The sequence below is a fragment of the Astatotilapia calliptera genome, chromosome 10, assembly GCF_900246225.1.
Source record: "Astatotilapia calliptera chromosome 10, fAstCal1.2, whole genome shotgun sequence".
Lineage (NCBI taxonomy): Eukaryota > Metazoa > Chordata > Actinopteri > Cichliformes > Cichlidae > Astatotilapia > Astatotilapia calliptera.
In genome coordinates, this window is record NC_039311.1 from 28605527 (window position 1) to 28632212 (window position 26686).

General features: G+C 42.0%; 1 protein-coding gene across 2 annotated transcripts; it reads left to right on the forward strand.

The window, feature by feature from the left end:
• Positions 1 to 11829: 11829 nt before the first annotated feature.
• dtx2 (deltex 2, E3 ubiquitin ligase) lies at positions 11830 to 26686 on the forward strand. 2 transcript variants are annotated; one of them, XM_026181984.1, is made up of 9 exons: positions 11830 to 12480; positions 12945 to 13530; positions 15079 to 15137; positions 19452 to 19685; positions 21019 to 21086; positions 21972 to 22139; positions 23024 to 23185; positions 24414 to 24503; positions 26151 to 26686. In XM_026181984.1, exons 1-9 carry the CDS (start codon positions 12171 to 12173, stop codon positions 26397 to 26399), a joined length of 1926 nt encoding a protein of 641 aa, XP_026037769.1. In that variant the 5' UTR covers positions 11830 to 12170; the 3' UTR covers positions 26400 to 26686. The 2 variants fall into 2 exon arrangements, with proteins under 2 accessions (XP_026037769.1, XP_026037770.1); XM_026181985.1 differs by lacking the exon at positions 19452 to 19685 and having other exon boundaries at positions 11831 to 12480.

A 26686-nucleotide genomic window follows, 5' to 3' on the forward strand; every position in this document is an offset into this window, starting at 1 on the left:
CATTCAAAGGACAGAGAGGAGACTGTACTGCACATTCACACAGGGCCCATTATGGATTAGACACAGGTGCATTTAATTAGCACAGGTGAAAGTAATCAATGCAATCCAGGAGACAGAAAACAAAAATGATGCAAGGTATGTAAGAAAACCAAAAGGTAAAAGAGTTAGAAAGCAATACAGCTAGAAAAGACATGGATGCAATCGCTCAACAAGAGGTCAGGCTAGGGAAAACAAGTTAACCAAGATGTTAACAAAAAGAAAAAAAGAAAATAGAGGGAGGAACAGATGGAGAAACACTCAGGAAACTACTGTTAAAACTAAGACTTGATCCCACACACACCTTATGCAAAACTGAATCTCTATAACCAGAACAATCGTAATCAAGAACCAAGAAATCAAAGCAGGAACCCAAAGTTCAATAAAGACTAAAATCAAAACTTCAAGAGCAAAGATTATAAGGAACAACAAATTCAGATATACTAAGAATTCCAAACCAAGACCAGCTGCCTTGTGTTGGAATCATCAAGTCACCAACTGTTTTTCACAGTTGTCTGTTCTCACAACACATGAAAGTCCATAGACTCTGAGATTATGGACTTTCATTTTTTATTTAAATGTTTTCTGTTTGATTTTGAGTTTGTGTATTGTTTATATTTTCTTCTTTGCCTATTTCTTCAGTCTAATTAGTCTCTATTTAGTTCTTAGTTCAGTTTGTCTCTGTGTTTCTTGTTCCATCCTCTTGTGTCAATTCCCCTACATTAAAGTAATTCATGTGACTCAGCAGGACATTTTCACATGGACCTCTGCTGGACGATGTCTGAAAGAATTCAGTGTTACAAAAGATGTATGAAAACGGTTTTATTGGCCAATCCAGGCGGTAACTCCTGGACTATTCCAGCTTCCTCCCAGAGTACAAAGGTTTTCATGTTAGGTTGCAAATGTAGATTCCTGACTGGCCATAGCTGTGGACGCAAATAAACTTCTTAGGTGTACAGGAAACGGTCTACTTCTCTTCTATTTATAGTGTTCTTGCACTTCATTCATCTGTGACACACATACCAGTGGATGCGTCAGGGGCAATTTGTGGTTATAGCCCAAAACACTTTGACATGTGGAGTCCAGGAGTTTGGGATAAAACTATCAATCTTCCAAGTGGTAGATTTAGGTGGTCCACCTAAGATAATAACAATAATATTACATTTTATTTGAGGGCGCCTTTCAGAAACCCAAGGTCACCTTACAAAAAACACAATTAATAAAAGGAACAGTAGTCATAAAATACATAAAATAAGTTAAAATTACAAAACAGAGCGTGACAACAGATAAAATCAGCATTAAAGCGAATAAGCCAGTTTAAACAGATGTGTTTTGAGCTGAGTCTTAAATACTGAGAGGGAGTCAAGATCCAGCCATCCATATTAAAAAAGTATCTAGCTGACATTCAGGTTCTGTGTTATGTTCATACCTTTGAGTCAAAGTGAAACAGAAAGCTTAAGATTAAGTAAACTGTGATTTTAAATCAAGAATAAATGGGGGGAGGGGAGAAATGAATGCTAAGAGTGTGCCAGATGACGTGACAAACCTTCGTCTTCGGCCTCACGTGTGATCTTTCAGACATGATTGCTCACAGAGTGTAAAAGCAGTGAAAGGTTCCAGTTAGACAAAGGGGAAGGTCTTTGTCACCACATTTTTTCTACTTCACAAACCTGACAATCCAACAATTACCAGATGTGCACAGTCATTAAAATGGGCAGAGCTCTAAACGTGAATTATTTTGCAAATATTCCTCACATTTCCACTAGCATCATGTTCTTTGCACCACTTGCATGTAGGACTTTGAATCTTACTCACACATTGACTAATAGCTGGGATTTTTTTTTTTTTTTTTTTTAATCTGACAGACTGCAGCTTCTTTAACTGTAGATCAAGTATTTTCTTTTGTAGCCTGCTTTTTGAGTAGTGAGCCTCTGTTATCATTCAAGGTAGTTGCTCAAGTACAAGATGACTTTTCCATTGTGGCAGACATCTGCCAAAGATTTACTGTATTTTTTACACCAGATTATAAGGCACACTGTCGATGAACAGGTCTGTTTTCATACATAAGGTGCACCGGATTATAAGGCGTATTAAGCAAAACAAAACAGTCAGATAAGTCAGACTTTACTCAACTCATTCTTCTTGCGTCCTCCACTTCTGTACCATTGATTCATTAATGTTGAATTCTCTTGCAGCTGCTCTATTCCCATGTTGTTGCAGTATATTAATGACTAACCTCGTATTGTGGATGGATTATCTCAGTTGTTCTCCTGACTGAAGTTTGGCCCATTTACAGCATCCTGTCATGCGATTGCATTTTTCCATAACAATCAATTCAATTCAATTCAATTTTATTTATACAGCGCCAAATCACAACAGCAGTCGCCTCAAGGCCCTTTATATTGTAAGGCAGACCCTACAATAATACATACAGAGAAAAACCCAACAATCAAATGACCCCTATGAGCAAGCACTTTGGTGACAGTGGGAAGGAAAAACTCCCTTTTAACAGGAAGAAACCTCTGGCAGAACCAGGCTCAGGGAGGGGCGGGGCCATCTGCTGTGACTGCTCGGGGTGAGAGAAGGAAGACGGGATAAAGACATGCTGTGGAAGAGAGACAGAGGTTAATAACAAGTATGATTCAATGCAGAGAGGTCTATTAACTCATAGTGAGTGAAAAAGGTGACTGGAAAGGAAAAACTTAATGCATCATGGGAATCCCCCAGCAGCCTACACCTATTGCAGCATAACTAAGGGAGGATTCAGGGTCACCTGGTCCAGCCCTAATTATATGCTTTAGCATAAAGGAAAGTTTTAAGCCTAATCTTAAAAGTAGAGATAGTGTCTGTCTCCCGAATCCAAATTGGAAGCTGGTTCCACAGAAGAGGGGCCTGAAAACTGAAGGCTCTGCCTCCCATTCTACTTTTAAATACTCTAGGAACAACAAGTAAGCCTGCAGTGTGAGAGTGAAGTGCTCTAATAGGGTGATATGGTACTACAAGGTCATTAAGATATGATGGGGCCTGATTATTTAAGACCTTGTATGTGAGGAGCAGGATTTTGAATTCAATTCTGGATTTGACAGGGAGCCAATGAAGGGAAGCCAATACAGGAGAAATATGCTCTCTCTTTCTAGTCCCTGTCAGTACTCTTGCTGCAGCATTTTGGATTAACTGAAGGCTTTTTTTAGACTTCCTGATAATAATGAATTACAGTACTCCTGCCTGGAAGTAATAAATCCATGAACTAGTTTTTCAGCGTCATTCTGAGACAGGATATTTCTAATTTTAGAGATGTTGTGTAAATGGAAGAAGACAGTCCAACATATTTGTTTAATATGTGCATTGAAGGACATGTCTTGATCAAAAATCACTCCAAGGTTCCTCACAGTGTTACTGGAGGCCAAGGTAATGCCATCCAGAGTAACAATTAGAATTAGAATTAGAATTCAACTTTATTGTCATTGCACATGCACAGGTACAGGGCAACGAAATGCAGTTTGCATCCATCCAGAAGTGCTTTAGTGATATAGATATATTACAATATATATTAGCAATAATATAGATATGTGAGTATATTACAGAAATGGGTCTATTATGGTATGTTATAATGTACACGGTATGAAGTATGTTGTGAATATTCTATAACTATAAGTATGTACAGGCTGCAGTGAGTACAAGCTATGTACAGGATATGAACAGGATATAAATATGAAAAACTATGCAGAATATGAAATAAATAACTTTACAGAAATCTGAGATATACAGCTATACAGAAATGGGAACTATGCAAGTTGTAAACAGTTGTAGGATTAAAGATTATCGAATGTACAGAATGATTATTTACACAGAGCTATACAGTAGTGCAGTTAAGATAAGTGAGGGTGTAGATAGTTTCTACAGAGGCTATATAAAGTGCTAGTGGTTGTGAGTGGTGGTTCAGTCCATGTTATTATTGTGTGTTTGAGGGTACAGTTGTCCATTGTGGGTGTGTGTATGTTCAGTCCATGTGTTAACGTGGGTCAGATGTCAGGAGGCAGAGTTCAGGAGTCTGACAGCTGTGGGGAAGAAGCTGTTCCGGTACCTGGTGGTCTTAGTCCGGAGGCTCCTGTGGCGCCTCCCAGAGGGCAGGAGGGTGAAGAGTCCATGTGACGGGTGACTGGGGTCTTTGATGATTTTCCCAGCCCTTTTCAGACACCGCTTCCTGTAGATGTCTTTTATGGCAGGAAGTGGTGCTCCGGCGATGCGCTGGGCAGTTTTCACGACCCTCTGCAACACCTTCCGGTCCGAGGCAGAGCAGTTCCCGTACCAGACTGTTATACAGTTGGTCAGGATGCTCTCGATGGTGCAACGATAGAAGTTCACCAGGATGTCTGAGGACAGGTGGTTCTTCCTCAGAGTCCTCAAGAAGAAGAGGCGCTGGTGAGCCTTCTTGACCAGCTTGGAGCAGTTGGTCGTCCAGGTGAGATCCTCGGAGATGTGGACTCCCAGGAACTTGAAGCTGCTCACACGCTCCACAGCCGTCCCCTTAATGTGGATGGGTGGATGTGGGTCAGCATTCCTCCTGTAGTCCATGATGAGCTCCTTGGTCTTCTCGGTGTTAAGCAGCAGGTTGTTTCTGTCGCACCACTCAGCCAGCCGATCCACCTCCTCCCTGTAGGCGGCCTCATCGTTGTCACTGATGAGGCCAATCACCGTGGTGTCATCTGCAAACTTAATGATGGTGTTGGAACCATCAGCAGGTCTGCAGTCGTGGGTGAAGAGGGAGTAGAGGAAAGGGCTCATCACACAGCCTTGTGGTACACCGGTGTTCATCGTGATTGTAGATGAGCAGCGGTTATCCAGCCGGACATGTTGGGGGCGGTTGGTCAGGAAGTCCAGTAACCATTTGCAGATGAGGGAACTGATGCCCAGGTCTGTCAGTTTCCTGATGAGTTGTGAGGGGTGGATTGTATTGAATGCTGAACTGAAGTCTATAAACAGCATTCTGGCGTAGGTGTTGTTGTTGTCCAGGTGTGAGAGGACAGAGTGCAGTGCGATGGAGACTGCATCCTCTGTGCTCCTGTTCTGACGGTATGCGAATTGGTGGGGGTCCAGGGTGGGGGGGAGACAGGATTTGAAGTGTGCTAGGACCAGCTGCTCTAAGCACTTAGTGATGATGGGGGTGAGTGCTACTGGGCGGTAGTCATTGAGGCAAGATGGGTTGGAGTTTTTGGGTATCGGGACGATGGAGGTGGATTTGAAGCAGGCCGGTACCACAGCGTGGGCCAAGGACAGATTGAATATGTCTGTGAGCACTCCTGCAAGCTCCCCAGAACACGCTCTGAGAACACGCCCGGGGATGCCATCAGGACCTGCAGCCTTGTGGACATTGATCCTGCTCAGCACCGCTCCTACATCGGTGGGGGAGAGAGTCAGAGGTTGGTGGTCTGGCGTCATGTCTGCTTTGGTTGTGGTTGTGGGGTTCCCTCGCTCAAAACGAGCATAAAAGTTGTTGAGCTCGTTGAGGAAGGAGACATCAGAGGATGCGGGGGAGGGTTTGGTGGTCCTGTAGTCTGTAATGGTCTGGAGTCCTTGCCACATGCGTCGGGGGTTGGAGTTGGAGAAGTGTTCTTCTACCTTCTTTTTGTAATGGTGTTTGGCTTTTTTGATGCCCTTCTTTAGATTAGCCCTGGCTGTGCTGTAGGCGTGTGCATCTCCAGACCTAAAGGCAGTGTTGTGGGCCTTCAGGAGGAGACGAACATCCCGGTTCATCCAAGGCTTCTGGTTGGGGTACATGGTGATCCGTTTCTGGGTGGTGACACTGTCTGTGGTTTCGGAGATGTAATCCAGTACAGATGAGGCGTACTGGTCCAGGTCTGTGTGGGTGAACATATTCCAGTCTGTGTTTTTAAATCTGTCCTGGAGCACTGCGTCTGTCCCCTCTGGCCGCACTTTAATTGTCCTCGCAGCAGGTTTCACACGTTGGATGAGTGGTGAATACCTAGGTGTGAGGAACAGGGAGAGATGGTCCGATTGTCCAATGTGGGGGAGGGGTGTGGCTTTGTAGGCTCCAGCCAGGTTGGAATACACATGGTCTAAAGTCTTGTCTCCTCTGGTGTGGCAGGAGACATGTTGGTGGAATCTGGGGAGGACTGTCTTTAAGTTGGTGTGGTTGAAGTCGCCAGCAACAATGAAAGCAGCCTCGGGGTGTTTATTCTGGTGTTTGTTAATGGCTGCAGAAAGTTCTTTCATGGCCAACCTAGCATTAGCGTCGGGGGGGTATTTACACGGCAGTGAGTATGATAGAAGTGAGTTCTCTGGGGAGATAATAAGGTCTGTATTTGACCATTAAAAACTCTGCATTAGGTGAGCAGTGACTCTCAGTAGTAGTGGAGTTCATGCACCAAGCATTGTTAATATAAATGCACAAACCTCTTGTTAGAATCTTGTTAGATACCATATTTCTAAGATTTTTAGGGCGGAGAACAATAACCTCAGTTTTATCTGAATTTAGAAGCAGAAAGTTAGCGGCCATCGCAACCCTCATGTTAACTTTTATCAAGTGGGAAAAAAGTTAGCATTCATCCTCCAGCTTCACTGTTTATGTTATGCTAACATAGCTGTGTCGCTAGTGATCACGTAGCACATCATTATATACCAGCTAGCCCAACTTCAGTAACCCTACAAACATCACCGCTGTTTAGTTTTCTGTCTTCATTTACGTCGAAAGTGATTCCAAAGCTGTATGTTTAAATTTTTTCAGAACATGCTATATCTTGTTTAGGTGGAAGCCAGCGAGCTAACTTCCTGCTAACTTCTAATTTCCTTAGATTTAACAAATTCTGTTTTCATGGATGCCTGGATGTTAAACTTAATTGTTACACCTGGTAAAGCATAAACGCTGATCATTTTATTAAAGATGAAAGAATTTAGAAAGTTTTTAACTCTCAGTGATGCCGCAGTGTTCGTTTGACTTTGAGACCTGAAGCAGATGGAGTCTTGGACCCAGATTACACTGCGGGGCTCCTGACTACGGTAGCCGTAATGCTCCGAAAATCCATCAAGCTCACTGAAGTCGTTTTGATTTTTGAGCACTGTGTACCACAAAGTCAGTTTGAGGTCAGTAAGCACAAGCAGAATTCATACATAAGGCACACTGTTGATTTTTGAGAAGTTAAAAGATTTTAAGTGCGCCTTACAGTACAAAAAATACAATAATGGAAAATAAAATGGTAAACTTTTAGAAAGTTGCACACTGTAACATAAGAAGGTGAAACTTAGAGGACGAAAACAAGTGAAGCCACAATATCACAAGATACCAATGATTCTGTAGTCTGTATATATGTATCTATTTTATATTATATTTTGCACTTTTAAGGGTTATGTATGTAACATTTTATACAGAGTAAGATTATTCTGACACTGCTCAACAATTTATACATCGGTTTATTGCAGATTGGTGAACCTCTGCCTCTTAGGATGTTCTTCTAACCAACCCTCACTTTTCCAACCTTTTGTTGTGCCAACTTTTTTGAAACATGTTGCTGGCATCAAATCCAAAACGAGCTAATACTTTTCCTAAAATGTCACACTTTCTCAGTTTAACATTTGATTTCTGTGGGGTTTTTTGTTCCATTGTGAATAAAGTGTGAGTTAATCAGATATTCAACCAATTGCATTTGTTTATTCATTTATTGCATCATATTTAATTTTTTTTCCACACAGTGTCCCAGTTTTCTCAAAACTGGGTTTGTTTGTATATCAAATGAGGCAGCATAGATACTACCACAACAAATACCATGTAGAAAGTGTGCATAGTTGTATCTGTTCACAGGATTTTTAAACTGTATTTAAAGATGTAGAAATAGCTAATACAACATTTCCCATACCCAACAGATCAGTTTAAGCTTGCAAGTTTGTGATCAAATCCTTCATGGATCACAGCCCTCTGCTATTTAATTCTCCCTTACAACTCACTATTTGATCACTTATCTTCTTGTAAAGGTCTGCAAGACATCTGGACCAAAATCCATTTATAAGCTGCTTATTAGCATTTACAACTGCAGACTTGATGAATTATGAAATCCATGATTTATTAACAATGATAAGTGCAGGTGACTATTTCACAGTGGCTGAGTAAAAATCAAGCGTCTAAGATCCGTTATTAATATCAAATGTACATCAGCCATTATTTAATAACGTTTATGTATATGTTTAATGTAATAAATGCTCACACCAACGCTGTAAATGCTATAAGCAAGTTTGCATACAGAATGGCACCAAAGCAGCCATAAATGGCATTTCCAAATTGCATGTTGTCAAAGTAGACTACAGAGCGATGGATCTAAATGCTGTGCTTTTCAACTGCATTATTTTGCATTAATTTTTCCAGCATTGTGTCCTCATTATCTTGTAAGTACTGGAAATGCTTACATTGCATTTCACGATCTAAATGTCACGATCTAAAGCAAGAATCTAGTTTTTGTTTAGCACATTTTTTTAAAATTTTGTCTGCTATACCTTATGCAACTACTGTTTGCTACAGAAAATGTATAATCCCTGCTGAATGGCATTAGTAGCTAGAGGTTACTAGAGGTGGGTGAAATTGGTTGCAAAGAAGGTGCTGCATCAAAAATCTTTTGTTGCTAGCTGAAAGTCTGTGCCTCAAGGTGCAGCCAACATGTCTCAAAAGGTGCAACTTCCCTAGCAACGAGTGGTTGCCAGACAATTGCAGACAGGTATCTAGGCCTGTCTGATTGGGGCCTAATTCACTTGTTCTTACACTGACAGGCATCCTACATGACATGGTTAACAGTAATTCCAATTCAGTTAAATTTTATTTATATAGTGCCAAATCACAACAATAGTCACCTCAAGGTGCTTAATATTATACAGTGGAGACCCTGAAATATTACAGAGAATCCCCAACAATCAGATGACTCCCTGTGAGCAAGCACTTTGGCAACGGCGGGAAGGTAAAACTCCCTTTTAACAAAGAAGAAACCTCCTGCAGAACCAGGTTCAGGGAGGGGCGGCCATCTGCAGTGACTGGTTGGGGCTGAGGGGAGGAAGACAGGAAAAAAGACATGCTGTGGAAGAGAGCCTGAGATTAATAATAACTCATAATTAAATGCAGATTGGTGTATTAACACCATGTGTGGTTTGTGGTCACGCAGACCTCAATAATAATTTCTGAGCATCACGAGATATATCATAGTTCAATAGCAAAACTAATTTAATGTTTGTGAATGTTTAATCTGTTTTCTGATCATTCACTGGAGAAAACTCAAAAAACTAATAATAATAATTTGAAAAGTAGCATTTGAAAGGTGGTCTTTTTACCTGCATGTTGATAGCAGGTTCATCTGCTAGTTGTGACAAAATCATTTTTAATTGTATTTTTTAATGATTAAAAAATGTTTTTTAAGTGCAAGACTCTGATCCTGTATCACAGGAAACAGCAGACATGCAGGCAGCTTTGCTCATCCTTTCGACTCTCCTTAAAATGTTGTCTGTAATTTGTGTTGTGATGACCGTGGTGAAGGCCCCAAGTCAAGACACGTCTGTCAAAGAATGAAATTGTTCTGTATTCTAAAAGTATTGCTGGAGCTTTAAGCTCCTTTGCTCCATTATTCCATTTTCTTAACTTCTCATCCAGCTGAGGGTCACAGGCATGCTGAAGCCCACCCCTGCTGTCACAGGCCTGAAAGGTGGGCACAAACTAGTCACTGTGCCTAAGCATGCTTTTTTTAAATTTATTTTGCTTATTTACAGAATCACTGGTCCGTGGCTCTCGTTCAACTCTATTTTCTCAGTTTTAAGAAGCGTGTGACCTTCAGCTCCAACCAGGATTGTTTAAGTGGGCTGAGAAAGAGAGAAAACCGCCCCTAGAAACCTAATCATAGTGATGCCTGTGGATTATTGCAGGGACACTGCTTCTGTTCCTGTTAAATTTTTAAATGTCATTTCTTATTGCTGCAGGAACCACAAACAAAGTTCCAGTTACCTTCATTGTACTGAGGAAGAAGGCAAAAAATCTCAAATGCATATTTCACAACTTCAGCTAATAAAACCAAAACTGTGTGCACAGATAGATTTATTAAAAAAAGTTTCTATGTCATGCGGGCATAGGGACTGCAAATGTTCCAGTGTTTTACAGTGTTTCTGCGTTCTTGTTGCACGCAAGACAAAGACGAAAAATAACAAGAACATCAGATGCCATAAATTAATTTAACACTGATAAATCTGAAAACATTTAAACTGCAGGACTTTAAGAGCAGACCTCAGGAAAAGATGACTCAAAGCAATGTTCTCACTGCTAAATCATTTGACTCTGTCTTCAAACCAAATAATGGCTGCTTGCATCATTTTTTACTGTCATTTTTTTGTGTGTGCTTGTGGAGACAATGTGTTCTAGTTACATTAGAAAAACCATAGATGAATGGTTTTATTTTTATATTGAAACATCAGATCCTCGTCTTTATTAGTTATTATTATTACATTTGTCACTTTGAAACTACTTGGCATGGGCTTGGCTATTGATTATATGTCACTTTGTGGGCTAAGGGGAAAGCTCAAATCCCATTTGGCCACTACTTTAATCAATGTTCACACTGGTGTCAGAACTGTCTAGTTCTATTATCACGTAGCAGAATTTAATGAACACCATACTTACAAACTAGATCCAGTAATAATCTAGTTTGGGTGGCAGATGGATCACAAAGCCATTTATCGCCATCTTTAGTCTTATACCTGTGCTAGCACTGGAATTTTGGGCAGCATTCAGTTTAGTGGTGTCTGGTTAATAATTAGTCATTACTCAAGCAACCAGCCTGAGGTTTTAGAAGGTCGTTTGGTAGATTTTCATATGCATTTATTTGTGTCATACCCATTTATCTCCAGTTGAGGGCAGAAATACTACTGAGGGGGTTCTAATCTCCTTTGAATACAGAAGCAGGGAAAGAAGAGGGGGATAGTGTGAAAGAAGAAGAATGCAACCTTCATGCGCACCTTGTAAGTGAAATTTTTAGAGGTGAGGTGTGCACAAAAAGCTTTTGTTTTAATCATCTGACATGAGAAATGGTGCTCCACCTTAAGAACTACCAACCCCCACTCCCGCAATGCCTTAAATAAATCATCACTTTGCACCACCACTTGAGCCAAGGAATGAAGACTGTCTGCGTGTTATCGGCTGAGATAAAAAAAATAAAATAAAAAAATCCCAGATCTTTGCGGCTCCAGATTTCACCCGGAAACATTTTAATCACAATTTCATTTCACAAAAAGACATTAGATGTATTTGATGAGATTTCACTTACACACATATGGGCCCCTTGTTACAAATAGTGGATATTATTATAATACGGTTATTATAGTTAAACCAAATTAAAAACTGAAATTAGGTGTGAGAGGGGGAAAAAGTTGAGTTAAAATAAAAGCCTAGACTTTAGAAAAAAAAATTAAGTGAAGCAATAATTACTTACTTACTAAATTCTTAGTATAAAATATAAATTTTGTGATGGGGCATTGGTGCCTGTGTCTATTGATACTGGAATGTCCGCTTGTCTCTGTGTCAAGTATTTCTATCGCTGTATTGTATTTTTGCCCTAAATCTTGCCGCTGACATATTCCACCCTTTACATTATAAATAAAAAAATGAATCTAATACTTAACCGAAAGAATTAATCAAAACAAAAAATCACAACAAAAAAGGATATTAAATACAGTCATAGTCTGTGTCACTGTGGTCTAAAATAAATATAGCTTTCAGAAAGGGAAACCTACGGTTTCTGTACGTTTTCTGTTTCAGATTGAGACGAGCTGAGTTGTGATATTACCGACGGTCCCTGAACGCAGCGGCAGAAGAAGGACGGATTCCTGGCAACGCCGCAACAAAGCTAACGTTAACCATGTACTGCTAAACCGTGTGAATGCATTAGCTTCGCAAACATGTACTTATGTGTTTATCTGGAGTGTTTACCAACTGATACCTACCTCATAGCTTCCTCAAAGGCGCGTTAACACATTCACAATGGAATTTTTTAACGAGCCAAGCTAGCCCAGCTAGCACACTTTGTCTTCGTCGCAGCCACAAACGGTTGACTAGCTAACCAGAACGAGTTGTTGTTAGCTTCGGGCTAGTTTTGGCGAAAATGGCAATTGTGTCTGGGTCCTGTGCCAGGGTAAACGGGTCTAGAAACGGGCCTCCTGTGTCAGCTACACCCTCTGGATCTGTCGGGCAGTCTCAGCCCATGATAGCGGTGTGGGAATGGCAGGATGACCAGGGTTACTGGCGGCCTTACAGCGGCCAGGTGAGCGCCTACATCGAGCGTTGTCTGTCACCGCGGGGCCACAGAGGAGGAGCACCCGGCTCTATGAGCATCTGTCTCGGACAATCAGACCCCAGCCTGTCGCCTTACCTCATTGACATACCAAGCTTGAAGCAGTTTCGACAGGACACAGGTAAACATATCTAACACGTCATGGCATGACCTTAACGTTTATTCCTCGTTAACAGTTTTGCCTCAAACCTCACAGGCCCGGTTGGCTGTAACGTTAGCCGGCTAGCATTAGCTTGCAGGGCGCTGTTGTTATGATTCATATAAGCTGAGAAGTATCCATAAAGTTACAGTTCTTTAGCGACATTTTTACGTGAACCTAGCTACAAATCATGAAATACGTCACAACATTGTGAGATTAACATCTAAAGATGCTTGGTGTGTCTTAAACTGTCATAATTTTGTGTGTCTGTATGTGTGTTTAAAATTAAGTCATAGCCATGTATGTAATGTGTCATTAGTTCTGGCATACAAGTGAATGAACAAGGGGCTTTTCGTTTATGTCTTAAAAACATAACACACACACACAACGTTGCAGTTTTAATTCCGTTTATTCACTAAAAATCAATGTGCCTCTTTTCTTTTCAGGTAAGACCCGGTCAGTACGCCGGTCTCTGTTTGCCCAGTCCTCCGGCCTTGGTAGTGGTGTTTACTGGGAATGGGCCAACGATGAAGGAGGATGGACCCCATATGAGACGCGAACCTCTATCCTTTTGGAGCACAGCTATCAGGCTCGCCAAGGCACAGCAGATCTGGGCCCCCATGGATACAATTATATAGTGGATCTCACATCTCTGGCGCAGGTTAACAAATCGACGGGTTTCAGACGCCAGGTGCGACGCCAATGCAACCTCCCCTACCCGCTGGCTTCTTCCGGACCCCCAGCTATCCCCTCGGGCCCCGCCTGCTCCTGCCAGCAGTGTTTAAGCCACAGCAGCACCGGACCCATGCCGAGCCGTTCGCGACATTCCTTCTCGTCAGGGAGTCTGAACCGGCCTAGTCTTCAAGGCACAGGAAGGGCTGTGGCGGCTCATCCTACTTCTGTCTACTCCCCGTACCCCAGGAGACCTCTCTCAGTTGGTGGCATGTCCTGGGGCAGCCCCTGGGCTCCACCGACATCTGGCAGTCAACTTTCTGCACCTCTGACCAACTCTACCAGTGCCAATGGGTTAAGGTTGGTATCTGATACCTATCCTAGATTGTGTGATTTGGATAGATGTGCAGGGTTCATGTTACAAGGTCCTCTATCTGCTTTCCTCCTCTTCCTCTTTGTCTTTCCTGCCTCTGTCAGTGTTGACCTTTCTTGTAAAACAGGAAAGGCAGAAAAAAAAACAGATCTGTAGCTCCAGTACTTCATTGGTATGTTTGCTTTGGCTCACTTCCTGTGACTCTTGTCTGTGTCATCACTGACCTCCCTTCCTTTTGTTCCAGCTAGCAGAGAAAGCTTACTTGCAGCTTCTCTGGGCTTTAATGTTTTTTGCACGCTGAGTTTTAGCCACTAGAAATTAAAACTAGTGTATTTAAAAACATGGTTGCTCAGTAGACAAAAGAATTGTCTAAATCTTTGCGGTGACTGTTTACATTCACTAAAGCCCACACTTTCACATTTCTCATTGAGGTGTATGCTTTAAAAAGAGAAATTGTTGCCATGTATTTAATTAAATTTTTTTAACTCCTGGGTGTGGATGCTAAAGGAGGCGCACCCATGCATGGAAAAAATAATTATTATTGTGTAATAGTACATCGTAATACTCCTTTTCAAGTACTTTAATTGCCAAGTTTTTTATGACTGAAAAAAATGTTGCAAGCTTCCTGTCCATTGAGTAACTCCACCCTTTTGGGGCACGGCTGCCTGTGGTGTTCTCCCTCTTTGGCAGCCGGCTTCAGCTCTCTGTTGCTCACTGTGTGGCTCTCCTGGGTCACTGTGCCGCCTGGGGCTCGCTTCGCCCCATCTGTGCCAGCAAATTTCCTGGCGGGTGCCCTTGTAACATGAACTGCATGGTCAAAAACATCCGTTAGTCTGGAACCACCATCATCCTCACCTCTATTTCAATTCCTTTATTTTGTTTTTCATTTGAATTGTATTTATAAGTTTAAGGTCAGTCACTGTACTCTTATGTTTAACTTAATGAACAATTGTATTACTATCTTTATTTTTACAGTTGCGGACATGCTGTCATAGCCCATATTCATTCAAGCAATATGTTGTTCAGACTGTAGTGCACAGAGCTCTTTGGCTACAGAAATGGACCAGTACCACCTCAGCACTGAGTCAGTGTTGCCTTTTTGCAGCCCTTTAACTGGATTTAGTTTAGCGCTCCATCATACTCGAGGACTGACAGCTGCTTCTTTTTCTCCTGTTGCAAAGTAAACACATTCATTGGGCACATATCCATCTGTGTATTGACTGCAGAGTCACGCTCCCTGGTTGCTCTGTGCACATGCAGTCACTGCTGAGTTGTTGTTAATCAGTCTTAGACATGGATAATTAGTCATTCACTGAGCTGGAGACAGTCAGTAAAGGTAAATAAGCCTTATGCAGTTACTCCCTGACAGGTCTAATTTTCTTGCTTCTGGATCTAGTGCCAAAGCTTTTCCTTTTCTCTGATTGCATTGAAAACTAAAAAGGTTCTTAGTTCTTGTTTTGTTCTTCCTGTCTGGTTCATTGTTGCTTTATTGTTATGTTGACTGAATGTCACCGTCTCTGTTTCCTGCCCTCCAGTGTTCCTTCCATCTCTGTGCAGCTGAATGGATCCACCAGCGTGAGCTCTGCCCTAGCAGGTAAATGGGTCACTGACCATCCATCCTCAGCGTAACCCCTGCTCTGTCTATCCTTCAGTACACCTCTCAGTCAGTTTCAGGTTTTATTCAGTAGACTGTTAGTATTTTAGATGCCACTCCACTGCATTTGTTTTCCCTGTGAGTGTCCGTCTGTTTAGGAAAAATGTGCCAGGAAAAGCCTGAAGGAGGGAGGTAAAAATAAAAATGTGCGCACCCTAAATGTTAAGCAAACATCAGAGAGAGGCTTAACTGATACCATCCCATTTGTCATAGCAGTGTACCTAAAAACAGCTTCTGAAACAGCCCTATTTTGTGTGTGAGTGTGAGCTCACACAAGTTTCCTCATGCTGTGCAGAACATTTGGCTCTCCATGCAAAAGCATGATTAACTTCAGCATTCAGACTTGATCCTATAAGACAGCTGTGGACCCCCACAACCCCACCCAGCTCTGGTTTTTGATTGATCTCTTAAGTCTCTAACAACATAATAGTTGGATGCGCAATTGCAGGGTTTTTCTTGCACATACAACTTTGGTGCACAGCAAAGAGGTTTTGGATTTCTGCCAAAAGGAAAATCGCCAGCACCGTGATAAGAACACATTACTATTCAAGCTTAAAAATTCATTTTAAAATGGCCAGAAAGGACAGAAAAACGTCTGTTAACTAAGGCAACACACACTCTTCTGCTTGCATGTGTAGAGACCCTGCTTGACTTTGACAGGGCCCAATGTGTTTCATTTGAGGTAAGCTTGTAGTGAAGGCAGACATGCGAAAGGTCAGTGTGACAGAGGAGGATACTAGGGATGGGGTGGGATGGAGGGAGCAGCTGAAAGAAGAAATGTGGTGAATCTCTGACTTAATGTTTCAAGCAATCTCAGGATCACCACGTATAATTATTATTTTTTTCATAATTTCTGTAGTATTTTCCTAAAAATGAAAATGCAGAATCCTGCTATGTTTGACAACATATCTGCATGCTTCATGTCTTAGCTTAATTAAAAGGCCAGTATTTCAAAGCAATTTCTAAATTTGACTGCTGGTCTTTGCCACATTTTATATAGATGGTGGAGTAATATTGTTATGACCATACATTTTCAGACTACAAAAATCCTAAAGTGAAAATTTGATTGACTCCAGAATACTAACTCGATTTAACTGTACGACAGTCCAACTGATAAGGGATGTTTGAGACCAAAAGCAATGCCGATATTTCTTGATTTAAGAATCTGATATATCTGCCTTTTTTTCCCCAGGCACATTAAACATAAACAGATATTCCTAACATTTGTTATGTGTAATAATTTACTCTGACTATTTACTAATGGCTACTTGGGGCTCTACAAAACCGAGTCAACCTCCATAGACTTCCAATGATTTATAGCCCAGTTATAATGAGCTACTTTGGTCTCTGTCTCTGATTTCATTCTTTATAACAACTGTAAAGGATAGCCTTTTCTTTCTCTATCACCTGTTTTTAATTAAGGGTCACAGCCACACTGTCATGCCAACAGCCGCTAGCTGCCACCTCGGACTCACCTCGGCTGATTTGAGTAGCTGTGTTTGTGGTTGGTGCCTTTGGTTCCAGCATAACAAGCAGATAAGCATAAGAAGTGGTGACACCATCATATTTGTTTGATGTAATTGGAAGGTATCGAAAGACTGTTTGCAGCCAAAGGCTTATTAACACTTGTGAAGTCCTGTCTAATCCAGGTGGTGTGCTCTCTTTTTTTCTCATTATTAAATATGTTATAAATAAAACTTTGAGCATAGTGTTTCACACCTTATTTCCCACTTATGAATGACTCATTGTCACATATTTTTAGCACATTGATTTTCCTGAGGTGGTAAAATCTGAGTGCAGTTTGATGTAGTACATCAGCAGGTTGTAATTGTCATAAAATGGCAGAAATGAAAAGCAATGCATTATTTTGTTCTCTGCTGCTCACTCCTAAAAATTATGAGTCAGGTTGTGTGCTATGACAAACTGAATCAATACAATCAGCCCGGAAGAAGCAAGTGGACCAGAACCTCATTAGTGAAAATGCTGAACTGAGACCCGAGGAAATAGTTTCAAATGGAGGGTCACTCTTACAGTTTCTCCTCCAAATGTACAGCTTTAATGGTCTTTGTTCAGGAATGAATATTCATAGGAATAAGAACTGTAGTTTGTACAGTTTTGTCAAGAATATAAAATAAACAAATGTATTAATTTCCTGGTTTGAGATTGACTCGAACTCATTCCCACGTTAGCTTTGTTACAGACTGGTGCAGACACACGCTTAAAGTAAATTAAATTATCTTTACATCAAATGACCAACACATGCAACTGTTTGCATGAACGTTGCTTTGGTTTTCACTAGCCTGCCATTTTCATACTGGAAAACAGGGGAGCTAGAAGATTGAACAAGCTGTAAAGGCATCAGTCTCTGCTTCAAGATTGTCTCCTGGAGCAGCGCTGCACCTCTTCCTGCACACCTGATTTTGGAACCTTTGGATTTCAAATAACCTTTTTTTTTTTGTGGGAGTGAAAGATCCTGTTTTCTGTGGGTCAGGTGTTAGCATCTAGGGGCTACAGTTTGGATAGTTTGCAGTTAATTTTGTCCTTCAGATTTCTCGGGATATTAAAGTACAGCCAGAATATAAAAACAATACTACTGGATTTTCACGGGGAACCAGTGAATTGTTCTTCAAAGATGAACGCTTAATTATGAGTTGTGACATGCTAGCTTTACCAGTGGCAAGTTTCTTTTCTTTTAATTATGTAGTGGAGTAATGTTTAAGACTTGTTGGCGGCTGTAATCATCTTCAGTGGCATCTAATCTCATTACCTCATGTTTTATCAGTCTGATGCTTGGTGTCGTCTTCCATTTTTGTTATTTCACAGCAGTCATCCTACCATCCATAAACGATTTGATTTTTTTTTGTCTTTAATGACTTGGTGACAATCCATATTCCTCAAAAATCATGCCAGCCTCTATCTGCATTGACAGTCAATCTTGGAGATGCAGCTCTGATCACCAAGGATGCTACTGAGCAGAGATAAGTTTGACTTGTGTGGTGAAATTGCATATACGCCCATTAAAAGTGGTAAAAACAGGACTTCCAGTGGGCTGGAAGTGATTCAGAGGTGCCCAAGGAGACAACCTTGAAGGAAAAACTGGCCAATTTAAAAAAAAAAAATGTAAATACATTTATAAAATATGGAATTTTGAGCAGAGCTGTAGGCTGCATTTAAAAGATGCCCAAAGTTAAGTTAACATCTGTTCGTTCTAGTGAACAGGAGGGGGCGACTCTTCTGTTTGGAAAAACAACTGTAGTCTATAGATGTCTATGGTAAAACTAACCCACCACTCACTGGATCTGTGACCTTACTAAACACTTTTGTGATGAGTTTGTAATCTCAGTCACTAGTTTGAAGTCTAGTTGGGTCATGATGTTGATTTTTTGTGTTTTGGTCTCATTTAGAGTAAAGTGGCTAAAGCAGGGTGTGCAAATGCATGAGCGTGCAGTAGCCTTCATCGTGTCCTCAGCAACCAACATCTTCAGGTCTTAGTTGAACTGTGTTAAATATTCTTGTTAATCAGTATCAGAATAAAGAGACTCAGTGACCAGAAAACTCCTGAGCAGCAGCAGTTTTGTAGCACAACTGGAGGCCCATGTTTTGCTAATAGTTAGCCCAAGTCAGGCTGTACCTGCCAAAACGGTTGACTGCACTCAACCGAGTGTTTTACTTTTGTTTCTTTTGAGTTTGACTTCTTCATTTGTAAGAGAATGGAAGTTCTATTTTTACCTGTCCTTAAACGGTACCGCACTTAATCGTAAAATTGAAGCTTTTACGCCACATTGCAGAGGGTTATTGCGCTCTTGTAAATCATTCCCTGTGGCCCGACTGGTCAGACTTGGAGCTTGTGGGCACAGTCGATTCCCAGTGAATCTTTTGCTAGCACCAGGACGCCCTGTGTTTTGCCCTTAGCTGATGAGATTTATGTCACCACTGCAGCAACATTAGCCGTGTTCGCAATCAGCACAGTGGATTTAAGACGAGGGACAGCCACAGTAAACCAGATTAATTTGTTGAACATGAACAGTATGGGTTTAATTTGAAAATCTCTGCCGTCTGAGTGTGATGTTTTTTGTAAGTGTGTATGGAGAAGGCTCGATGTGGGCGCGTCAGCTGCTGCTACCTCTTGATTTGTTCCCTTCTGCCTCCTGCATATCTCCACTTGCCTCCTGCCTTGCTCACCTGCCCCACTCTGCCTTGTCCCATCCCGCCTCAACCTAAACCAACCCCCACCCTACCCCCCTCCACTTCCAGGCATGGCCTCCATTTTGATGTCAGCAGTGGGACTCGGCGTGCACTTCACCTCTGCCCCTCTCCCTCAGCAGCAGCAGCAGCATCCGCCGCCACAGCATCAGCAGCCTGCTCCTTTCTCTCTTCCTCCTCCTCCTCCTCTCCTTCCCCCAGCCAGCAGGCCCATCAAGCCCCACAGCAGCAGCAGCACCAGCACCAGCAGTTCAGTTAGGAGAGCAAAGAGGCAGCACAGGAGAGGTAGCTACCACACCATCAGTCCTCAAATCTACCTTTTTTTCTTTTTTTTTTCCTCTCATCAACATCATCGTCGTCCTGTGATCTGCTTTTCATCCTCAAGCACCACACGCTTGAGGAACATTAAATCCTGCATTGACTCACTTTCACGCAAGTGTACTGACTATCTGTGTTGGCTTTGATTCAACTATCACAGGCTTTTCTGCTGTTTCCCCCTCCAGTGTCATTCAGGCTCTTCAACTCCTGCACCTCATTAGCTTTAACTTCCTTCTTAAGTCTGCCTTAAGTTGGCTAAATGCGGCAAAAAGATGCTCTCTGGCAGAATGTTTCAATTCTAAATACAAGTGTATAGATATGGGTGATAAACTACAGGAAGAAAAACCTGAGTAAATAGTCTGTGGGGGGCAGTAAGTGCAGATAAGAGGAATATCTTGCCAAGCAGCTCAGAGTGGAGCCACTCTCTCGGCTTATGGTGGCGTTTGTTTTCATTTGTAACATATTTATTACAGCAGCAGGTCGTCGTTTAGGGGTGTTTAGGTGCTTATGACATCAGGACAAAATGTTGGTACCGTTCCAGCTTCTCATGCAAAACGACATTTGAAAGAAAAAGCTGCTGGAGGTTGATTCGGTGTGTGTTAAATGGGCTTTGCTCATTTTCTGTAGTTTGGTGTCACTCGGCTAATATGTTACCTGTCACTGTCACATTATTGCTGCCGTTCTTTGTTTCTCTATGTTGTCACAGCCGCTTGTTAAAATAAACAGGTCACGTGTCAGCGATTAGAAGCACAGTGAGTCTGGAAACGGGTCAGTGAAGTTAATGTTTTTTGTGTTTCTCAGCTGGGAAGAATTATTCGATCTTTAAAAATCTGTATTTAAATGGAGCTGTCTTACGCAATAAACGTAAAACGATGAGGATGAGCGTTTAGTTAGCTCGCAGAGTTTTCTTTCCTAAACAGACTTGACACTCACGCTTGTGCATTTGAGAGAATATGTTAGAAAAATGCAGACAGTGTCTGTTTCAATGTCTCATGTTGCCAATCAACATTTAATGCTCGTTGTTCTGCTAAGCATTCACGTCTTCCCTCTGCATCACATATTTACATCGGCTGGTTCTTGATTGGAGGATGTTGGTCAAAATTGGACACAATTTAATGGTAGCTGGAGTTAAACATGGGAAATGTCTGACTGAAATTGTATTTTGAGATTGTGACACAAACCATTTCATTTCATCTCATCAGAATCTCTCTTCTTGCTGCTTCTTGTATGCTTGTGGACTGGCCTGTTTTGACTCAATCGCTCATTGACTTTGCATTTTCTCCTTTTGTTCCTCTTTCAGCATCAACTCAGAGACCCGAGGAGGTGATTCAGCGCTACATGGAGGTGGTGGCTGGAGTACAAGACGAGGTAAATGTTTCCGTGTTTCCCCCGTCTACTCCCAGATCTGTTAGAAATGAAAGAAAAATTCATTTATTGTTTTGATGAACAATTCTTGCATGAATCGGATTAATGATTCTTTTGGTCAGTATTGAGGTCAAAAATATTTTACACAATTAGCCGTTAAACACTCAACGTCAGTCTTTTTGTTACTGGATTTCCATCATCTTTAAATGTAATTCGAGTAAATAACCCTTTACCACTTCTACATTGGTTCAAGCCCCACGTCTGATAACATGTCCACGCAAATTGTCTTTAACTTGAAGAGTATAAGAGATAATCTGGTTGGGAATTATTCCCAGACTTTGTTTTCTCCTTAGCGCTCCTCCCTTTAGCGGCTGCTACAGCGGATCATCACACCACAGCATCCTCCTCTGTCACTCCAGAAATCTGTGGTTGTCCTCTTTTCTTCCCATCCTTTGCCCAGTATACCCACCATCCCTCCTCTGTGCACATGTCCAAACAATCTCAATCATGTCTCTCTAACTTTTTTTCCAAAGCTCAACCTGAGCTGTCTCTCTAATGTTCCCAATTCGGTTACTCCAAATCAAACTTTAGCATTTTTAATTCTGACACCTGTAGCTCCACCGTATCCTGTGTTGTGACACCTGTAGCTGTTTCTGCGTGTCCTCCTAGACCAAAAGACTTTCTGCTGTCTCGGCTCAAGCTTAACTAAACACTGAGTTTGGACTTAATAGAGAACCACAATTCAAAACTGAATGCAGCACAAAAATTGTTTTATCTCAGCTGTCTTGTTCGATAGTGATTGTTGAGCCGAATGGTAAATAAGTTTCTGTGAAGTGAGTTTGTGTTGTGTAATTTTGCTCTGAGCATAGATATCTCATGTACCTTCAGGACTGTATTATCTGCATGGACCAACTGTCCAACCCATCTGGCTACGAGACCCCATCCACAGAGGAGGGAGGCCAGAGCATCCAGCCAGACACTGTGGGAAAATTCATCAAATGTGGGCACACCCTGCATATGCTCTGCATGCTGGCCATGTACAACAATGGAACGAAGGTAAGAGACTTTTATCAGCAGTGTAGCCTCAGATCTGAAGTACGAAAACCACCACAACCGTGTGAGGACTTTTATTTAATCTTTATTTAACCAGTAAAAAAACCTGAGATTAAAAACATCTTTAAAAAAGTGTCCTGCCCAAGAGAGACAGCAGTACAGTCAGAAGTTGCATAAATTAAACCCCCCACCCCACAGGAAGCCAGAGGAAGTAAAAAAAAACAAAACAACCCACACCCATAGATTACCTTATTTGTTCGCCCCAGCTTTATCTCGGCTAAGTGTGAAAACCTCTAATGGATTTGGCACTAGTTTATGGGCATACTAATTTCTCTGTATCACTAGGCATGTTGGTAGCTACATCTGTCATCATGTGGCCGCAGACATGTAGTGACAGCGGTTTGGGGGAGTAGAGCAGCATCACCAACATTTGTAACATCACCAACAAAACAATTTCCCAACTGGTGTTGATTCTACTAAGGCCGAAGATGGAAAGATGCTGACTGTAAGAGTCTGTAAGTCTGATGGCCAGGATGGCCTGGCTACAGCACTAGCGCCTCTGCCATGTTTGTTTCAGGTCATTTCAAATGCAGATATGTGGAATAGCATTTAGGATGAATTTCTACTTCAGAGAATAATACCCTGAAACAAAATCTATAAGTTCAATCTTTGTACTTTTACTTTTTTTTTTCCGCCACAAACAGAATAATTGGTGATTAATTTTCTCTCGATTGACCAGCCGACTCATTTACTGCTCATTGATTGCTCCTTCAAACTTGCTCTTGCATCATGATCCACTCATGAGGAAGTTGTTGAGTGTTTCTGCTTGTTTCTACTGATGGTTTGGTTGACGTGGCTCTCTGGTGTCTTCGCTTCCTCCTCCTCAGGATGGCAGCTTGCAGTGCCCCTCGTGTAAGACAATCTACGGCGAGAAGACGGGCACCCAGCCGAAAGGCAAGATGGAAATATACAGCATCGCACAGTCGCTGCCAGGCCATCCAGACTGCGGCACCATCCAGATAATCTATAGCATACCACCCGGCATACAGGTACTGCTGCTGGTGCTTCTTTTTCTTTCAGCTGCTCCTTCTCTGCCTCCATCTCACCCTCCACCCCAACCCTCTGCATGTGCTCCTCCGCTACATCCATGAATCTTCTCTGAGGTCTTCCTCTTTTCCTCCTCAATCATCATCCTTTGTTCAGCATTATCCACTGTCCCCCATTTGCACATGTCCCACGTGTCTCAGCCCGAGCTGTCCCTCTGATGTACTCACTCCTAATCCTCTCCCTTCTGGTCTCCTAGCAAAAATTTCCTGATCTCCAACTCTGCCACCTCCACCTCCTGTTATTTTGTTAGCTACATCATCTCCAAGCCATACATCAGAGCAGATCCTCACCAGCCGAAAAAGCATGTTCAGGCAGATTGTTCAGATACTGGACACAATCTGCTGTTGCTAGACTTGACAGGGTGTCAAAATCGATAGCACAGATTCGTCTGCTGTCCCTGGAGAAAAGAAGCTCCTGGAATAGTTAAAAGGAACCAGAATCATAGAAACTTGTACTTTAGAAGTAGACCAGTTACTGATGTTATACAATGTTACAATAACAAGACAAAAAGGTCAAAACTCCTGCAACAACTCCATTGTCAGACCATCCTCAATGTGGGCCATGATCACAACTTCCACGAGAGCTGGGAAAAAGGAGGAAAGACCATCTTTCTGTTGTATCTCGACGAATTTTCCTCAGTTTCATACTAGGAGCAGAAGCATGAGGGGAATCTCGAACTCAGGAGTGTTTTTGTATGTTTGTCTGTGTCTGCGCCAGCACATTTGGACGTCTAATTAGAGGATGACTGGAAGAAAAACTGTTGCCTGGACGACAGCTTGTTCACCATTAGCCAGGGCTTTCTAAAGTAGTTTAACAGTCTGATGCTCGGCTTTGCTGTTAAAGAGCCTTTTCCTGCATGCTGCTGTGAACGGCTCAGAGTTACTTCCTCCTTTTATTACAGCGTTTTAGGAAAGAAAGCCCAATTTCGTTCGCAATTTCTTCTGTCTGTAAATCTGACTTTTATGTATTTATTTATAACCTCCACATACACAGCCGGCCTGAAGTTGTAAGCACTTAAATGCAGTTTGTATCGATCTGTTGGTTTACTGTTAACAATCTGCAAAATCTTTGATTAGATTATCCGACTGTTCCGAGTGACCTCTCTCTCTCTCTCTCTGTTGTATTAAGCTTTATAACTTAACATCAGTCACTTTGTGTCCTTGTCACCAGGGTCCCGAGCATCCCAACCCAGGCCAGCCGTACACCTGTAGAGGCTTCCCTCGCTTCTGTTTCCTGCCAGACAACGACAAGGGCAGAAAGGTAAGAACATCAACTTGCCGGAACTCGACAGGCGAACGTCATCTACCCAAACATCGGCGTAGTGCTCCACGAGGACTCCAGCGCGCTGTTATCATTAATGTTGTGCTCATTTATAGGGCTGTGTTGTTTTCATGGTGCATCAGTGCCTCATGCCGTCTTCACTGGTAACCACAGTCGTACTCTTTAGAGTCTATAAATAATCTCTTATGTAATTCACTAATGGAAAATTGGATTAAATTATTCCAGTTGTAGTTTATCTGTGCCGCGCCGCAGACTCATTTCCAGCAGCAGACACTGGCGGGTGAGCGCTGCCTGCACTGCATGGATGTGAGATCATGAAAATATCCCCACGTTGGGGACACAGCCGTATTGTATTTTTATAATGTAGGCTCTCTGCTACAGTTCATGACCTCAATGATGTATTTTGTTTTTCATGCCATAATGAAATACATGGATGGATTCAGGTCTGGACTGCAATGAGACCAGTTTGCTTGCAGATAATTAAATAAGACAAGAATGGAAAGAAGGTAAAAGTTAGAGACCCTAAAATAATACGGAGAAAACCCCAACAATTAGACAAGCCCCATCTGGTCTTTAAGTCTGACGTCATTAGGGTCCAAACTCCACTTCAGGTCCCAAAGTCAAAGGAACACTGCAGCATTACTGAGAGTTACAAACTGTCTAAATTATTTTATCTGTAATAAAATCCATCCATAAAAACAGATTCTATAAAATTTAACACAATTAGCAGGAAGTTAGCTCGCTAGTTTCCACCTAAACACGATATAGCATGTTCTGACTGACAGATTTCTGAAAAAATTAAAACGTACAGCTCTGCTATCACTTCCAACATAAATGAAGAAAAACTAAACAGCAGTGACGTTTGTAGGGTTACTGAAGTTGGACTAGCTGGTACATAATGATGTGCTACGTGATCGCTAGCAACACAGCGATGTTAGCATAACATAAACACAGTGAAGCTGGAGGATGAATGCTAACTTTTTTCCACTTAATAAAAGTTAACATGAGGGTTCCCGATGGTTAGGGACAAATGCAATCGCATGGCAGGATGCTGTAAACGGACCAAACTTCAGTCAGGAGAACAACTGAGATAATCCATCCACAATACGAGGTTAGTCATTAATATTACAGCTGGGCTGGAGTTACATCGTAAGGTTTTAAAATCTGAGCTTTCAAACGTGCTGCCGATGAATAATGTTAAATAAAACCGAGAGAGGCCGACAGTTATCACTGATTTTTCTTTTTTTTTCTTTTTTAGGGGCTTGTTCAGATTAAATAGAACAAGATACAAAGCATTAAAGCATGTTAAAAAAAAAACCCCTAACGGCCTTAATAAACGCAGAGTAGTTTAAACCCGGTAGCAGGGTTCATAAGTCATCACTTAAAGACCACATGAGCAAGCACATGGCAACAGTGGGAAGGAAAAACTCCCTTTTACCAGGAAGAAACCTCTCACAGAACCAGACTCGTCTTAAGTTATTGAACAATTGTTTAATTGAGCTGTGAACTATTCAGTGACACAAACAAAAGTAACAAATCTATATTTTAAAGGCTGGAAAATGATGAGATGATAAATTTCAAATCCAGCCGTGTCTCACAAGCGTTCCTTGTGTTTCTGCTGTAAAGGTCCTCGAGCTGCTGAAGGTGGCGTGGATGCGGCGTCTCATCTTCACCGTGGGAACGTCCAGCACCACCGGAGAGCCCGACACAGTGGTGTGGAACGGCATCCACCACAAAACCGAGATGATGTCCAACTTGTCGGGCCACGGCTACCCTGACCCCAACTATTTGGACAATGTTCTGTCTGAGCTGGCCTCTCAGGGCGTGACAGAGGACTGCCTCAAACCCCCAGGAAGCGGCAGCGGCGCCAGCTAGGCCTCAGCTCCGAGCTTCGCACGCTTCCACTCACCGCTAACCCATCGAGAGTTAACCCTCCTGAATCCTCTGCTCTGTGCCCAGGTGGAGTTCCTGCAACATCTCTGTGTTAATAAATTCATGTCAGCGTCCACCCAAACCTCATGGAGTGAGCGAAGGGAGGGAAAGTGAGCTAAATAAAAGCCTTGAATCTTCTTTGAGAGGAGACACAGTTGGAGTAGAATTGTTTGGTTGCATCACGTGTTACAGGAGATTGGACTCAGATTAAAAAAAACAAGAAAAAAGCA

What these genes read in the sequence shown, in the direction of transcription:
- dtx2 (XM_026181984.1), top strand. Translation starts at nt 12,171, where the DNA reads ATGGCAATTGTGTCTGGGTCCTGTGCCAGGGTAAACGGGTCTAGAAAC. An exon ending in GCAGTTTCGACAGGACACAG is followed by an intron (nt 12,481 to 12,944) that starts GTAAACATATCT and finishes TTTTCTTTTCAG; the next exon opens with GTAAGACCCGGTCAGTACGC. An exon ending in ACAACGACAAGGGCAGAAAG is followed by an intron (nt 24,504 to 26,150) that starts GTAAGAACATCA and finishes TCTGCTGTAAAG; the next exon opens with GTCCTCGAGCTGCTGAAGGT.